The 13,635-nt window shown below is 44.3% G+C and overlaps 1 protein-coding gene across 11 annotated transcripts in view; it reads right to left on the bottom strand.

Moving 5' to 3' along the window:
- Nucleotides 1-13,635, bottom strand: part of Sipa1l1 (signal induced proliferation associated 1 like 1) — a 315,687-nt gene that overhangs the window by 18,151 nt on the left and 283,901 nt on the right. For 9 of the 11 annotated variants that reach the window (XM_029558705.1, XM_008823218.3, XM_029558706.1 and 6 more), the window contains 3 exons: nt 11,509-11,571; nt 10,955-11,073; nt 7,331-7,770 (listed from right to left, as the gene is read on the bottom strand). In XM_029558705.1, the coding sequence (XP_029414565.1) occupies nt 7,331-7,770; nt 10,955-11,073; nt 11,509-11,571 (622 nt within the window). The remainder of the gene's footprint in view (nt 1-7,330; nt 7,771-10,954; nt 11,074-11,508; nt 11,572-13,635) is intronic. The other 2 variants (XM_029558713.1, XM_008823220.3) reach the window with 1 other exon arrangement.

The following is a 13,635-nucleotide window of genomic DNA, read 5'->3' as shown; positions in this document are numbered from 1 at the left end:
GAAAAAAATTGGACTCGCATTTGGTAATGCAAGGTGTTTTTTCACTTCACTTTTCTAGTAATTTTTTTTTAACTTAAAAAAAAATTTTTTTGGTCTTTTTGAAACAGGGTCTCCCTGTGGCCCCAGCTGTCCTGGAACTCACTATGTAGACCAGGCTGGCCTCCAACTCACAAAGATCCGCCTGCCTCTGCCTCCCTAGTGCTGGGATTAAAGGCGTGTGCTACCAAGCCCGGCCCTATTTTTATATTTTTATGTGTATGCATGTATTGCCTGCATGTAGGTAAGTGTACCCCTGTTGTACAATGCCCACGGAGGACAGAAGAGGCTGTTGGATCCCCTGGAACTGGAGTTATGGACTGTTGTTAGCTGCCATGTGGGTGCTGGGATTCGAACCCGGGTCTTCTGCAGGAACATTCAGTGTTCTTAACTGCTGAGCCATTTCTCTAGTCCAATACAGGCTCTTTTTTAAAGCTTTCATTTTAAATCATGGGCATGTGTATGTTTGCATACAGGTATGTATATGTGAGTGCAATGCCTTCAGAGGCCTAAAGTGTCTGCTCTCTCTCGAGCTGGAGTCACAGGCAATTCTGAGCTGCCTGATGTGGGTTCTGTGTAAAACCAATACATGCTCTTAAGTGCTGAGTCATCCCTCCAGCCCCCTAGAATACAGTCTCTATGGATTCTTTAAATTTTTTCTAAAAACTTATTTTTACATGTGTCTTGCCTGCATGTAAGTGAACTCATGTTGTACAATGGCCAAAGAGGTCAGATGAGGGCATCAGATACCCTGGAAGATAGTCAGCTGCCATGTGGGTGCTGGGAACTAACCGAGACCCTCTACAAGAGCAGCTCGTCCCTTTAACCAATGAGCCCTCTCTCCCACCCCAATTACAGTCTCTCTGAAGGCAGGAATTTATTTTCATGTATCTAACACTCCCAGGAACCCAGTAGGCTCTCACCAAAACTGAACAAAGTGTTTCTCCTCTGCATCTGTCACTACGCAGTATGCACATACTTATATCAACTTTGCACTGTGTCCCTATTTAAACGTATGCTCCATGAAGGCTGAGATTTTTTTTTTTTTTGTCTTGCTCAATACTACATTCCTCATGCCTAGAATAGTCCTTGGCACTTGTAAGCATTCAACATATCATAATATAACATATCGGTGGTGAGCTATAATCCATTTTAAATTTTAAGGATGATTACGCGTGCAGATAGTGTGTTTTACTCAAGCTGTATTTAAAACTAGATGCTGCTTTATTTTTATTGTAAGAGATTATTAAGTCTACAAATGATGCTTCAGTTCACAGTGCATCCTCAGCAGGATAACTGCTTAAATATGACCACTGGACTGGACTGCTGGCTTTATCTATGAACACGGTGGCAGCCACTAGGTCCCAGGCAGGAAATGCCAGCACACGTTTGTTCACTAATGGTTATAACCAGACAGTCCTATTTAACAGCTGAGTAGATCTGGGAACAAAGGTACAAGCAAAACCAAATGATTCACTGGCCGGTCTTCCTTAATGTATAGAACTCCTGACAGCAGAAGTCAAGCTTTCAGTAGACACAGAGCATCCCCTGGGAACACTTCTAAAACCCCTGCCCTTGATTTCTAACTCCAGAGATGCTAATGGAACAGAGCTGGGGAGATGTCCAGAGACTTGGCAAAATCTCCCCTAAAGTGAGCTCCCCAGTGGGGAGGTCCAGGGCTCACGTAAGATTTTCTAGAGCCAAAGAAATCTGTATTTTGAAACATTTCAGAAGGATTCTCTTGTTCCTGGAGTTAAAAGAACAACTAACTACATGAGCTTGCAAACCCCTCATATTTGAAAATGGGTCTGTCTCAGGGCTGGAGAGATGGCCCAGTGGTTAAGAGCAATGACTTCTCTTGCAGAGGACCTGGGTTCAGATTCCTGCACCCACATGGTAGCTAACAACCATCTGTAACTCCAGTTCCAGGAATCGGATGCCCACTTCTGACCTCCACAGGCACTGCACAACGCGGGTGAACTTACACACATGCACGCAACACACTCATACATAAAATAAAAATAATAGATAACATATTTTTAAAATGGGTCTGCCTCCTTCTTTCTATATGGCTTCAGTCTCCTTGAAGCTGACCACCCTGCTGGCCTCAGACTACTTCAAAGACATGCAGCCACATGCTTTACCTTGGAGAGTCTGAAGGAGTTTAATTATACTACAGCTAAGAGGAAGTTGACAGCTCCATGCTTAAAGGGAACTATATAACCAGGCTGTTTAATTATCCTGGAGACTCTTGTTAATTCACTATATTGTAACTCTGTCTTACCCACAGTGCCCTAAATCCATTCTAAGAATTGTGTAAAAAGGTAATAAGCCAGGACTAAGGAAGAAGAGGAGGAAGTAGGCACACTGGAGGTGACACATGTGGTATCTCTTACTTTTCTCACTGTATGAAGTGCATTTACCTGCGAGCATGGACAAACCGATCACTGAGAATTCAGTCAGGATGTTCCTAGAGTCTGTGAGAGACCACAGCTTCCATTTTCACATCAACTCTCCCTTTCCTAAATATGGAATAACTTTGGACCTTGGCCATGTCAGGACAAATATTTTGAGGATGTACATATATTACTACACACAAAACGAGAAGGGGCAACAGGGTAGCTGAGAGTCTGAGCCAGTCCGAACCAGTCCAGACTTCTCATCTTGACTCAAAGGAGCCTCAACAGAGGCCACTGGCAAATGTGGTGCAGCCTGGGTATTTTGCGAGTGCCTTGTGGAGAACTCTACAGAAGGGACTGGCTGCCTGCAGAAAGGACACTATTCATGGTGGGCGCTGCTTGCATCTGTCTACTGACTCTGCAAACAGATGAGTCACCAGGGATGGGGGAGCACAGGTGTCACCAAAGTTCCATGTACCAAACCTTTGAGGGCTGGGGAAGCTGTTCTGAATGTCTGCATCACTGCAGAGACTACTCCTCCCCGTGCATCAACAGCTGCTGCTCACTGTCTGCTGCTGGAAGCTGCCAGAGGGGTGCTGAGAACCATCTACTATTCAGGCATGATATGAGGGCATGAGTCTCAGGCAGGCCTGACCTAGTAAGGATGATATTTCCCCAAAGGGGGAAAAGCAACAATTAGTCACCTGCCAAATGGCTGTGGCAAAGTCTGGGCAAAGGCTGAATAATGGCTCCATACCAAGGGGAGGGGGTCTGATAGGGTTTCCTGTGACTGCTTCAACAAATAACAAGACTTTGGGTGACAGATAATGCGGAGGATAGTGATTAAGCAGGACTCCTCCCACTGTTCAGTGCTGGCCAATTCTCTACCACATCCACTACTAAGCCCACAATTCTGGAGGGCTTCAGGAGACACTAATTCCAAAGCACTGGGGGAAAACCAATGTGGAGTCCGATGACTAAGCTGGCAGGAGGAAATCCAAGTGATTGCAGGAAAGAGAGCTACTCTTCCCAAGAACTGGGTGGGCCAAAGTCGTATACACACAGTCCAGGGAATGAGTGATGCAGAAGATGCTTTAGAGACCACTATACAGGTTCTGGCTGACAGCAGCATGTAAAGTGTTATGAAGTCCCTCCCTTTATTACATTTTAAAGATTTCTAGAATTTTTGTAGAGAAATAACTTCCTAAAAGTTCATGCTATACAAACGAGGCCTTTAAGTATTAATACACTTAAATACCAACCCCATACAGGAAAGCAGGTGTGTCCGTATATCAAGTTTTGAAATGTACTGTTTTCTTGAACAGTCACGAGTTGAGGTTAGGAGCACCTGCTGATCCTGAGTGACCCCATGAGCACAGGTGTTTAGGGTATGTACTAGGTGATAGTAAAATGAGTATGTGACTGGCTTAAGTGGGTATCCACTGGCTTTAGGCTCTCAGGGGGCAAAGGAAGAGTTCTGAGGCAAGTAGAGTGGCTGAAAAGGTCTGGGTACCAACACAAGCCAGGTTGGCATGTTACAGAGAAAAATGTGAGTTCAGTGTGAAGTATCCTGAAAGGCTGACGCATCAAAGGCTTGCTGACCAATCACTCAGAGGGGACTGAATCATGAAGGCACTGACCTGATAGTGGAGTGAGTGATCCACGGTGGACTTATAAAGGCGTTATTATTTTTAATTCATTTATTTTTAAGTGCATGGCTGTTTCGCCTTCATGTATATAAATACTCTCAGAGGCCTGAAGAAGGTGGCAGATCCCCTGGAACTGGAGTTACCGACAGGTGTTAGCTGCTATGTGGGTGCTGGGAACTGAGCCAGTGCTCACAACCACTGAGCCATTTCTCCAGCCCCTATAAAGGCAAGATTGGGAGGTGATGAAAACTGGGGGTGGGGCCTAGTTGGTAAACAGCTTACTGAGGGTGTGCTCTTGGTGCCCCTCTTTATTTGCCTCCCCACTTCCTGGCTACCGTGGGGTGAGCAGTCTTTCCTTCATTCCTGCTTCCATGATGTTGTTTCACCTCATCCCAAAACGACAGATCCAGCCCAGCTTGGATTAAAACCTTTGAAACTATGGATGAACCTTTCCTCCGGTGAGTTGTTTGTGTCAGGTATTTTGTCACAGTTACAAAAGTCTGACTAACACAGGTGTATTATGTACATGTATGGTGTGGACTATGTAGCTTTATGTAAGGGCGGGGCTCAAGTCTAGTTCTAGCACTCGGCATCCCCAAGGCCAGCAGGACTAGAACATTTTATGTTAACTGAGAGGGGTCTTTATGTTACAGTTTCTATTAAGCTGAGGGGGTGCTCTGTATACTTGCCCACTGCCAAGGCCAGAATGCTTAAGAAAATAAAGATTCCGGCTAGTAAGAATGCACTAAAATTAGAGCTATCTTCACCTTTCTTATGCTCACCAAGGGACAAAGCCATTATCAAAAAGTAAACATGAAAAGTTAGCAGGCTTTCACTCTCGCAATGCTTTAAATTAACAGGCTTTTGCAACTGCAGCAAGTTATCTGCAGGAATGGCTTCTCTTAATGACATTCAAATATAACAACCCTCTGTAATTACCAACCTGCATTAATGCAGTTCTTAAGAGGGGGAGAGTGTCACAAAAACCCTGCACAACCATCAATAGGGAGACTGGAGGACAGAGGGGAGAAGGCCCAGCCCAGCCAGAAATATGCAAGGGAACTTAATCACTGCAATTTAGATTTTTGTCACCAAGTTCCAGGTACAAGCTCTTTTATGCACTGTCAAGAGATCTTCACATTAATTGCTGTTCCTGTCTTCTGAGGACACAAACACTCTAATTTGCTGTGATTTTAGCAATGTAGATTTGGTGGCTAAGTCCCCTTTTCTTCCAGAAAAGGGAGGTTATTAAAGCTCTGATTATCCAACTCACTCTGCCAAGACCAACAGACTGAAGTGCAAAGCAAGCCTGTTTACCAGAGTCTAGAAACCAGTGTGACTCAAGCCTCCGGTGGGTGGGAAGCCCTGCCACCCTCCTGAAAGGCCGCATTCTTCTCTAGTAAGTCTGACTTCCAATAGAGGAGATATTTCTATGCAATGACTTCAGTGACTCCACATGAGCCTATCCGAGGCACAAAATCTAGATAATCCTTTCTGAGGCTGTGGCAGCTCTGGTCAGCACACTTGGACAATGAAGACCCAGGTGCCTGCTTTCAGTTGTAGATCCCAGAACTTGGCAGTGGCAAGGCTACAGTGTAGTGTGGTTTAGTGCCAGGGCCTGGCCTTTCCAATCTTGCCCCATGACCACACTGGATTATCCACTTTGGATAATCCCTTTCGAATTTCTGATTTACATCACACCGGAGTTCTCTCTTCAGTCCAGGTTTCTAGAAACTACAGAGAAGCCAATATGATCTGAAAAATGTTCAAGGTGGGCACAGTCTATATGGTTAACAAGATGGATGGACACACCAGAAACAGCATGCATGGTAATTCTGCCATGTGGCATGTGGGTCTGTCTATGCTTCCGGTGGCATACAATGTCCAGCTTTCTGTTTTGCTTTTTGTTTTTTAAGACAGGGTCTCCCTGCAACCCCAGCTGTCCTAGAACTCTCTATGTAGACCAGACTGGCCACGATCTCACAGAGATCTGCCTGCTTCTGCCTCTGCTGGGTTCAAAGGCATGTGTCACCATGCCTGGCTGTTTTGCACATCCCTTGCCCGAGATGAGACAAATACTCTACTTCCTGAACGGAGGAAGGACAACAGGAAGCTAGCTATTCAAAATCCTGAGGCCACTTTCTCAAGTTTATTTCTGCTTGAGGGCCACAGAGTTTCCAGACCATCACAATCCTTTTAAAATCTGGAGTGTGGGAATGGCAGACAGAAATACAACTTGTGAAATGCTTCCTTCTATACAGCCTAGAATTTGAAGGAGGGAAACTTACAAACTTTTCAGCAAGAATGAGACACAGTGAGAAGGCTGCATATTAAACTAGGCGGGAACTAACTAGAAGATGTCTTCTCCCATTAGGGTGATTGGGAGCTTACCAGGATTATATACACGGCTTCTCATTTGGAAAAATTGGAAGGTAAGTTTCTCTGCTATTTTTCTGTGGAGTTAGAGAGATGGTCACACAAGTTGACCAGTGACTGACAATAGTGAGATGTAAAGGGAGAAACAGCCAGAGATGCAGGGACCTAGGACAGCCAGGCATTGCTTCCTCCCCAGGACAGGAGTCCTATCACACTTTGGATTTTAAGGAAATGAAAAAAGTAATTATTTTTCTTAATGGAGCAATGATCAAGGACATGGGAATGTGCGCTTGCAGTTCTGAAAGGTGGAAGAGGTGTGTGGAGCTTTAGCTATGCTTTTCTGATAGACATCGCTACCCTTGATGATTCAATCAGGAGCCAAATGCTGAAAAAAGCTACAGTGTAAACGCGGGGTAAGTGATGGTCTAGTGAGTGAGGCAGAGGAAAGTTGTGCTGGCATCATGCGAAAGGCTGTGGGGTCTTAGCAAAGAGCCTTTTGTAAAAATAATCAAGACTTTTAAGTATTTTCAAAAGTCTGTTGCACTCTAAATTCCCATCTATCAATGCTGAAAACTAAAATTAGAAAATTCCTAATTCTGAAATGCAGTTAGCAAAATTAAAAAAAAAAAAATTTAACTTTACAATGAATAAATCTGCAAAATTTTCTCCCAGTTTAAAATAATACATTAGGATTGCTAATCTATTATGCTGGCCAATAAATGGTGTAAAATATGTAAAAATACAGAGTTTTAAAATAGATGTACATAAAACACAGTATGCATCCTGTGCACACTGACGTGGGAAGAGGGTTGCAACCTATGGGACAAGGCAGGCAGCGGGGCAGGGCAGGCAGAGGCTCAGAACAGTTACCTGGTGTGAGATGCCACCTCATTTATGCTGAAGGTGCTGTTCTCCCTGGTCAGCGGGCTGGAGCCAGCCTGGCTCTTGCTATGGATGTCCAGGCTCAGGGAGGACTCTGTTTTCCGGTCCATGCCGTGGCTCTCGGTCTCTAAAGTCCGATCTGCCAGGGAGAGCACTTCGCTGGAGCTGTGCCACAGGGGTGCCACCTTCTCCTTGCCTGGCCCCGAGCGAGGGGACGAGGCGGCCCCCAGGGAGGCTGTGCTGCCATGGCTAGGGCCATAGGAGGTGGTGTCGATACCACTGTCAGCAGAGGTGCCCTGCAGGTAGTTATAGCTGTTGAGCTCTGATTCCGTGCGATCCCCGTCGTACCACTTGTCGTCACTGTGCACACTCGAGGCGTTGCTGGAGAGGGTGTTGCTGCTTGAGTGGCTGGAGTAGTGGCTATCAGACTGCAAGGGAAGCAGAGTTACTTACAGGCAAGGACTGCTTCCTGAACACCAAGAACGAACATCCGGAGCAGCACTCTGGCACATGGTCTAGTTACAGAGTCTAAAAGCACAGAAGTTCCGATGCCTGGGATGCCTGGGAAAAGCACGAAGACTGGCTGATCTATTCTGCAGTGTCCATGGCAGAGGGCAGGACATGTGTTCTGTGTTCTCTAAGAATTCATTTTCCATTATTTGACTTATGTTAACATGCCAATACGACGGCACAGCGAACACTTTAACCAAGAAAAAAAAAATATAAAAGCTGTCACTGGCATCTTTAATATCTTAACATAGAAAGGAAATGACATTTCCAAAGGGCTTATAATTAGAAAGTGTGCCTGACTCCAAAAGCCATAGTCAGAGAAGCTAGACGGTGCACTATAAGACATATTAAGCCCGAGACTCTGCTGTTCTTCCCCAATTATCAGCTACTTAGGAGGCAAGTTACTAAGGAGTGCTGAGAAATAAGATTTACACAGAGGTGCCAAGATAATTCCATGGGGGAAAATTGGTCCTATCAATGACACTGAGACAACTGAACTTTCACATGTGAAAAACAATGAAGCTTCATCCTTACTGTACAGAAAAATCCATTTTCAAATACCTTATAGTAAAAGCTTATACATGTCTTTGTGATCATGGGTTATATAATGGTTTCTTAGTACATCAAAAGCACAAGAAATAGAAGAAAAATAACCCCATATTAATTGATTTTATCACACTACAACTTTTTGTGTTTCAAATAACCCAACAAAAATGGCCAAACATTCGAACAGGGGTTTCTCCAAGGAAGACACATAAATATCAACAACCACAGGAGAAGAAGCTCAGTATCTATCACTGGTCAGAGGGAGACACAAATCAAAAGTGCAGTGAGAGGACCCCTCACATTCACCAGAATGCCCACAAGCACAACGGCAGGCAAGAGTGGTGCAGTGTTGGGGATGGGGATGAAATGCAGCAGGGGCTACAGAAAACAGCCGCAATTCCATTCTTAGTTATGTTGAAGAGAAACTGAAATGTATGCTCACCCAAAACCATGCATGTGAACATTAATCATATAGCCAAAAAGCAGACACAAGCCAAGTGACTATCACCTCATGACTAGATTACAAAATAGGATAGATAACTATCCATGGAATATTATTCAGTCACAGAAAGGAAGGAAGCAAGATGCAACCACAACAAAGATGAGTTTTAAACCATGTTCAGCGGAAGAAGTCAGACACAGAAGGCCACACGTCACAGGATCAGTCGTATGCAGTGCCAAGAACAGGCACATCTACACAGAAAGGGGATTCCTGAGTCTTTGGATCTCGGAACAGATGGGAAGTGCTGGATGTGACTGCTAAAGGACACAGGCCTTCACGATAATCAAACGGTCTGGATTTAGATCACGGTGTTGACATAACTATTTTAATAAAATATCAAAATTACATTTATTTATTCATTCGTGTGTGTGTGTGTGCGTGCACACGCCACAGTGAGCATGTGGAAACCAAGCACAATTTGCTGGTATCAGTTCCCGTCTTCCCCTGTGTGGGTCCTGAAGATGGAATTCAGGTTGTCACGGTGGGCAAGTGCTTTTACCTGTTGAGCCATCTCTTGACCACTCGTGGAATATATTAAAAATCACGAAACTGTACTCTTTAATCAGGTGAACGTTATTATGGTATGTGAATCACAGCTCAATCAAGTTATGTTCAGAGTGGCTGAGATGCATAGAAAGAACATTTATAGAATTCATCAAAGAACTAAGGTTTTAAATATATGAATGAAATTTTATTTTCTTCTTTATTGCTCTGATGGAGTTGGAAATTGAACTCAGGGCCTTGCACATACTAGGCAAATGCTCTACCATTGAGTAATAGCCTCAGCCCATATGATGGTATTTAAATGAGGGAGGAAGGAACATGCGCTTTATTGGCCGAGGCCAGGGCAGGACAGGACCCCTGTTTCAACGCAAGGTGAAACATCCCTCATGTTAAGAAAGAGTCAACCCATCATTGTATTGGTATAACTAACTTTTCTCAGTATCAACTACTGTTATGAATGGGTTTTTTGAGACTGTCTTGCTATGTGGCCCAGGCTGGCCCGGAACCAGTGATCCTCCCAGTCCTGCCTCCAGAGTGCTGGGGACCTTTTTTCCACTGGGCAGAACTTCTTTAGCTTTGCTCATGTGCTGCCATCATGGAGCCCCAGCCACAGGTGGCCAATGAGTTTAAATGCTCCTTTCCTAAATGACACTGAGTTGAAAGGTAATTTAAAATTTTCTAGTAGCCAGAAAGTAAAAAGAAATAGGTGAAATTTATTTAAATAATACACTTGAGCTAATCCAATGTGATCATAAAATTGTTTTATTATGTATCAGTATAAACACTATGAATGAGCAAGAAAATCTATCATGTAGAGGGAAGTTATGGTAACAACACGGTACCCAGTAAATCCACAGAGCAAGGGAGACGATGCTCAGACTCACTTGTCCTTTAGATTCAATATTCATATCTCTAGAAGCAACTCCCAAGAGCCTTCTTAAAGTTCTCTGAGCATCTTGTAAATCAGTGAACATGAAATGGAGTTTCTCCATCCTAACCATGACATGAACATACATACACCTTCAGTGGGGAGACAAGAGAAACTGAGTGTGTTCAAAGGAGGAAGGAGGCACACTTTTAAAATACTGTTTGTACCCGTAAACAATAAGAAACCATGTAATTACATAAAAGGACAATGTGTTGTCATGGTGGACAGAAAAAAGGCTAGGGCAGTGGTCAGGGAACTACATGCCCACCCCTTTAACCCATGCTCCGAGCAGACCTCACTCACTCATGCTTCCAACTATGGAGGTAATAAAATCTCTTTCTAGTACATTTCTAGTCCTAACATTTTAGGAATGTTTCTGACTGAACCAGAGAACTTTCCCTTCAGACCTGTGGGGTGTCAGGATCTACATCTCAGATTATAGTTTACCTCAGAGCACCACAGAGGCTGGGCTGCAGAAACCAACCATGGCAACAAACATACCCCTCCTGTAGGATGCCTTGCCTTTGGTCACACAGGGTAGAGCAGCTGGGTCCTGTTTTCCCAATGCAGGAAGACACATTGCTGGGAACCAGTTATTTCTTTCAGTTTACAGTTAACTTACATGCCCTTGTTTGTTTGGAGACAAGTGAACCACTGGATCCTGCCGCATTAATCTCCCGCTGGGGCTCTCTCGGAAAGCAGGCAGCACCTTTGATACTGCTGGGAGATGGCATGTAGGCTCTGGAATACAGTACAGGACATTATGGTGCAGGCACTAAACAGATACAAGCACAACTGACACACAAAGACGGCTTGCCACTGCATCGCTCAGTTCACTGACCAGCCAACTCTATAGTTTCAGCAGCAAGCTTGTTAGAGTCTATGCAAGAGACAGCATGTCAGAAACTAGGTGGCTGATGGATAAAGCTTGTAGCTGGTGACAACATGTCACATCATACACACTAGCATAGCCAAGTGCCACCGAACCAAAGGCCATGAACAATGCAGCAAAGTTCAGAATCAACTGTTGGTTTGGGGGGAAGTTGAGAATACATGGATTAAATTTATGAAGTTCATTCACTGCAAAGTGTGGCTAACCTTGCTCAGTCTACATTCCCTAGACAGGCACGGATGCAATCACGTGTTACTTACCGTGACACTTTGGAAACATTTTACCTGTATATTCATGCTGCTCGAGGACAAAAGAATTGAAATCCTGAGGTCCTCTATGACTGTAAGCTAAGCACAACAGAAAAGACACACAGCAACTAGTTTACTTCAAACAATCGCTTCCTTTAGGACACCACACTGGTGTTCAAGATGGGGATCCAAAAAACAAGAGGTAAGTGATTTATCCCTAACACACCTAGAACTAACAGCAGGACTTCTCCAACACCCTTCGTGACAGCAGAGGACTAGGCAGCCTGCACCTGGAGCCTGACTCGCCACCATTTCCAGGAGTAGAGAGGCATAAACAAATGTCCATGGACACGAGGAAGGCCAGGATCAAGCTGAGCCCACCTGCACTGTCAGGGCAAACCAGTTTACAACACATTGGTGGACAGAGACGGATGAGCCTGTCAGCTTCCTCCACACTCGGGACAGCACAAGCCATTAGAGAAATGGGTTCCTACAACATCAGGTATGGGAAGGTCAGCTCTCTATGTATCACACCGAGCCATGAAAATCTAAGAATTATTTTTCCTAGGATGGTTTCCAGGCACGTTCAACCTATGGCCTACAAACCATGCGCAGCTGAGGGCAGCTATGGATGCACCCAAAACAAAATTGTAGCTTACTTAAAATATAATGGCATTTTGCTATGTTGTTCTCAAGTGTGAACTCTATAAATAACAAAGTCATATTGTAATGCCAAAAAGCTAGGTAGCCTGGACACCAACCAAAACTTGGATCCATTCTGAAGCGTCAATCAGGAAAGGCTGACTTACTCTCCTGAAATGCAGGAATCTCCAAAATTATAAAAATATACTTTAGTGCTTTGAGACAAGGTCTCACTCTGTAGCCTACAGTGGCTGAGAACTTACTATGTAGTTCAGGATTGCCTTGAACTGGTGCAATTCTCCTGACTCAGTGCCCTCCCCCACCACCCCCATTCTGGCATTATAGGCATGAGCTACCATGTCCAACTAATAATGTATTTTAACACAGTATTGCAAGCTTTAGGTCTCAAGCGAAGAAAAGCCACCACTTAGACTTCCCATAGAATGGTAAAGTCTTCCCAGGTTAGCTCTCTTACTATCATCACTTAAGCCTATACCTTACTTAAAAGGTGAAGTGTTAAGGAGATACATCCGTATTCACACTGCATCTAACCTGAAGTGGAATCAGGCAGAAAAAGGCTAGATGGTGGTTTCTGTTTGGGAATGAACACTGGTTTAGGATGAGCCATTTAACTATCCTTTCTAGTCCCTGGGTACCTTTGATTCTTCATGTGACTCCCCAGGAGTACAAGCATGACACTGTGTGTACAAAGGGGGCTTACTGTAGCCTTGCTCAGAGCCTGTGCTAGGAGCCAGAAACAGCCGCAGCAGTCATGCTGCCGAGGAGTCCGCTCACATGTGTCGTTATCATCCCAACGGTACAAAAACATATGGGATTAAAGACATAAGACATTCTGTCAAGAGCAGGAAAGCAGACAGAATATGCTCAGGTTTTCTGGGTTGAGGGTAGGTGGGGTAAGAGTAGGGAGTGACAGATGGTTTCAGTAACAAGGCACATCACACTGAAGTTTCTGGAACAAAGCACGTCTTCAGGACCTAAGAATTACATTTCTCTTCCTTAACATCTGTCTCAGCTGAATACACCTCACTCCCTTCTGGGTTCATGGTTAGTACATTTACATGGGTATGGTCATGTAAACAGGACAAAACCATCAAGCTGCAGAAAATATTAAAAGAGGGGACTTCTTTGCCTTACAAGTTTATTTCAGCCATAAACTGTAAATCATATTGATGATAATACTTTCAGGCGGAAGAAATGGAGCATGAGGCCAAGGAGGAGGGAGCAGGGGGACCCAAGCCAACAGTCTGCAATCAAGTCCTTGATGTATGAATGGTACTGACACCAAAGACTTGATGTAACTGTGTTGAAATATAATCCTGTTTCATGGCAAAAATTTCATTGGAGGACCTTCTACTGCAGATCTTTTTGATCTTGCCTTTTATACTGTGAAGACAGTTCCTTAGCTGACAGCCTAACAGTGGAGTGGAAAGAATGAAAAACAAAACAGTATGAAAACCGCACATGGGGCAGGAGAGAGCTTCTAACCACAGTACAGAGGCA

Source organism: Nannospalax galili, unplaced genomic scaffold, assembly GCF_000622305.1.
Source record: "Nannospalax galili isolate Female #2095 unplaced genomic scaffold, S.galili_v1.0 scaffold1129, whole genome shotgun sequence".
Taxonomy (NCBI): domain Eukaryota; kingdom Metazoa; phylum Chordata; class Mammalia; order Rodentia; family Spalacidae; genus Nannospalax; species Nannospalax galili.
Note: the sequence above shows the minus strand (reverse complement) of the source record. Positions and strands in the feature narration are given on the sequence as shown.